Below are 4,261 nucleotides of genomic sequence, written 5' to 3'. Positions count from 1 at the left end.
TCTAGCAGCACTTTTCATTTTACAGAGATGTGTTTACATAACTATGACTACAAATTGAAATTTATTATCCCCGGGGTAGTGTTGAACTTTTCACTTTTTCAATAAGGAATTTTTTTCTAATAATAGACGTCACGTGGTGACGTCGTAGTGTAGTGCCCCTTGTAGTATATAACTCAATGACGTCTATAGAATGCATAATGATAGCAAAAGATTTATCCATGACTTTTTCGATTTATAAGTGTTACATGTTATAAAAAAAGTATTAATTCGCCGAATTCTGATCCATATGTTGCCTTAACAAACCTGCAAATTCTATATTTAACAATTGAAGGCTATATTGACCAGCTATTTGATATATAGAGAGAATCAAAACAAGGAAATGTGTCTCATTTCAGTTTAGGCGCTGGTCTTTATTGTTATTATCAGAGGATATTTAAGAGCTTTGCCCAATTCAAGGAATCGTTCAAATTCTTGTTTTCTAATTGGGATGAATAAGGGAGATACAGCAACTGTTTATGATTAGAATATATTTTTTGAGAAAATTAAAGTAACAGTTACTGTATTGAAGTTAAAAAGTCCATTATACTATAAAGATTGGAGCAGAAAAAGCTCGGATCGACCTCTGAACATTAGAACTGCGATTAGGTGCCACAGAGAAGTGCGCATCCCCTGCCGACCAGTCACACTAGGCATGTTCATAATAATAATTTCAAATTCATTACTGTTTTGTTTTCTTATTATAAGGCATGTTGAAACTATTTTTGTTAAAACTAAAAAAAAAGACAACTTCCTTTGATGTTTTCGAAAATTGCTTTACTGTAACAAAATCACAACTTAATAAAGCTGTTCTTTTAAAATACGTCCAAGTTTTATTAGTATATGGCGGAATTTTGTTAAGGTTTTACATGAGATAATAATAAGTCAGGTCTTCAAACCTGTATAAACCATTGTAATCAAAGCTTTCAATTATATAAACTGTGTTAAATAATCAAAACAATTCGATTCTGTTTGGGAACCACTGGTCTAGGTCAAGTCTGTAAAACAAAAAAAGAGGTAAATATGTTTATGAACATTTAGATATTCGCATTGTTCGACAGTTAACCCGTTCATCGGGTATTAGTTGAAAATGCTCATTATTAATTAAATATGATCAGAGTAAGATTTTGAATCACACTATCTATATTAAAATGACCAAGTCACGTGAAAAGGCGCACTCATGAAGTATATAAACTTTAATTTGATATCTCTGAAAGTTAAATGGGGTGTATACTTGAAAATGAATATAAAAATATACATTATAATTTCTTTAACATTTTTCTATCATATTGCAGCCGCCAAAGGAGGTTGCAACCCGTATGTATTCGATCATTTATAACGTATTGATAATTCTAATTAGTTATTTTCAATAATATTTGCATTTTCAGAATTTTATTGTATATTTATCCCCCTCTTAAGAAGTAGTTGGGTATACAATGGTCGGGGTATCCATCAATCTGTTCGTCCTTCGGTCCATCTACTCATCCCTTTGTCCCTCTGTCCCTACGTCTGTGTTCTCAATGCCTATATGGATTTTTCTGTAATAATCATATGGGAGGCGATATATCATTTTGTAGGCTCAATGAGCACTACTGCGACTACTCTAGTTTTTTTTAAAAAAGCATTAGTCTGTGAGCCAAAAGAATCACATATATAAATGCCATAATACTTTTTGTTCCAATTTATATATTTGTGTACATATTGAAGATAAATTTTAATTTAGAGACCACGAAAACAATTGCTGTCAAGGATTTTTCTTTGAGGAAATTTCACATGAATGCAAAGGTATGTAGAAGATATAAATTGAGTCAAAATATATTAATGCAAAGGAAATGCAATGAAGTTAATTTCTCAAAAAACAATTCAAGTTAAATGTATTAACGACTAAGATGCGGTTATTTGTTTGTATATTTCACCAAGAAAGAATAATTAACCAATTGTTTTGTTGTTTATAACTATAGCCTCTATTGTACATTTAGTTAAATATTCTTATTTCGTGAGTAAAAAAATCTCTTCAATTTTTAAATTCGTAAGATGCATCTGATTGAACAACCTGTGTTTTTAATCTATGCTAGAATGCACTTTTGAGTTTGCACAAAGGAGATAGTAAAAATTCTACTCTCATCATCTACCGATATACATATATCTGACTTTTCACCTTTATTCAAAGAATGTCCTCCGGGGTATATCGGCGTAAACTGTTCCATGGCATGTCGGTATCCTGGGTATGGCAAATATTGTCAGGAACAATGTAACTGTTCACAGGAGTTGTGTGACATATCAATAGGATGTCTCGGTAATTTACAATTATATTCATATTGTTAAATATAGTTGTATACGATAATTCAGATATTGTTTTAGTAGGGCATATCACATAAACTAATCTGTCAGTGATCTCAATTTTTTCGTCAAAATGAAAAAAAATGTCAAATTAATACAATACTTTTTTATTCTTTTATGCCCTGGATATCAAAAAACGTTTTGGTACAATCCTTTATGAACAAAAAATGTATACTAACAAATCATTTATTTTTCAATGATATGCATGCAGGCCTGAATCTCGATCCACTCAATGAAGAAAAGGTGTTCCAAGAAAAAAACTCTACAAAATTAAGGGATGAGAACGATAATTTGAACATGGAGTCTCAGTTAACACCAATTCTGATCGGTATTATAGCTTTCTTGGCATTCCTGCTATTCGCTATTGGGGGACGAATGATCTGGAAAAAGGTTCAACAGGCCAACACCAAGATCGTTCAAAGACAACAACGGGAGATTCAAGGTCTTGAGAAAAAATTGAAAAAATCAAAGGAAAATGAAGAAGCAAAGGAAAACTTTTACGAGGATATTGATGGGCTGAAAGCAGGAGAGAGCAGGAAAGACATTTTGTCTTCTGAAAATGACTACATCGACAAGCTGGATTTCTTTGAAAAAGAAAAGTCTAATAATCCAGAAATGAATCATTTCTACGATGCTTTGAAATAATTAAATGCTATTCAAAATTTTACTTGTCCAAAAAGTATATAACAGAATAATTGTAAGCAGATAATTAAAGAAAAAAACTGTAAAAGCTGAAGAATGAAGGTGCAATAAAATCATTTGTGGAAGTATATATTTCAGATACACAGTTTTTCTTTTAATTAAAATAAATGTAGGTATATAATTTAAAATAAATGAAAAGTGATAAAACAAGTGCATTTAAATGAGAGAATATATCATTTTGTTAAAGTTTATCATTACACGTCAGGTTTTCAATTTATTTCAGTATCAATCAGCATAACTTACAGCTGTTGTGTTATACATAAAGCATGCCATCATAAAGCTCGAACCTGATTTAAGAAAAAGTTATTTCCTTTACTACTATATTTTTTTTTTAATTGACGTGCATAGATATTAGCTTGGTTAAAACCATAGTTACATATTTTGGTCACAACTTATTTCTGCTAGATATACATTAAATTTGTCTATTTCTTTGTGCGACATCATTTTCCCGACTTAAAGTAACTGCTTTATGTAATCTTTAGGAATACTTATAAATGCAAAAATAATATTTTCTTGAGCATATCGTATCGAATCGCGTTATAAGGAAAAATAGTTATGATGAACTAAAAAAATATTTTCAGTACACGAAAAAAAAAATCTTGGTTTTCATCTACTTGCCAATTCAAATAAAAAAAACACCACCTACTTATATGAATCTTAATACAATGTATATTAAGTGTACTCCAGAGTCAGGATGTAAAAGTTAAGAACAAACTTTTTTTTAGAACTTCATTATACGATTGGTGTAACATACTTACTCTATGAAATAATAAAGGCACGTAAAGACCACCCCCCCCCCCCAAAAAAAAATAAATAAATAAATAAAATACTCCTCACTGTGTAAAAACTTTTTTGACAAAGCAATTTTTGTGTAATTCAATTTCACTTTTTTAAATAAAATTATTACTTCAAAATAAATAGCATTATAGCAATGACAAGGTTCACTTGCAAATTAGCCAAAAATTACATGTACCTGGGTATTGTGTCGTCATCATTTACTTGTTGGCATACTACAACGGTTGTAAACCTTTTCATATATTACACAAATTACAAATGGAATTAGTGCGTCCTCTACTTCATGGCAATATATATTTTAAAGCTAAACATATTTGTGGTTGCACTGCTGATTTTATTTCCCGCAATAGCCATCAAGGTTAATCTAATTAGCTAATTATCCAATCAG

General features: G+C 30.5%; 1 protein-coding gene across 1 annotated transcript; it reads left to right on the top strand.

Annotated features, from left to right (window-relative positions):
* Positions 1-1,213: 1,213 nt before the first annotated feature.
* Positions 1,214-3,794, top strand: LOC134232095 (uncharacterized). Its single transcript, XM_062714056.1, has 4 exons — positions 1,214-1,353; positions 1,760-1,821; positions 2,207-2,332; positions 2,588-3,794. Exons 1-4 carry the CDS (start codon positions 1,217-1,219, stop codon positions 3,019-3,021), a joined length of 759 nt encoding a protein of 252 aa, XP_062570040.1. The 5' UTR covers positions 1,214-1,216; the 3' UTR covers positions 3,022-3,794.
* The last annotated feature ends 467 nt before the right edge of the window (positions 3,795-4,261 follow it).

Source organism: Saccostrea cucullata, unplaced genomic scaffold, assembly GCF_032062105.1.
Source record: "Saccostrea cucullata isolate Sc308-1 unplaced genomic scaffold, CSIRO_AGI_Scuc_v1 ctg14474, whole genome shotgun sequence".
In the NCBI taxonomy this organism is placed as follows: domain Eukaryota; kingdom Metazoa; phylum Mollusca; class Bivalvia; order Ostreida; family Ostreidae; genus Saccostrea; species Saccostrea cuccullata.
This window is presented reverse-complemented; position numbering and strand designations above follow the sequence as displayed.

Coding starts and splice junctions, on each gene's coding strand:
- LOC134232095 (XM_062714056.1), top strand. CDS start 1,217: ATGAAGTATATAAACTTTAATTTGATATCTCTGAAAGTTAAATGGGGT. Junction 1,354..1,759: donor GCCAAAGGAGGTTGCAACCC/GTATGTATTCGA, acceptor ATTTTAATTTAG/AGACCACGAAAACAATTGCT. Junction 1,822..2,206: donor AATTTCACATGAATGCAAAG/GTATGTAGAAGA, acceptor CTTTATTCAAAG/AATGTCCTCCGGGGTATATC.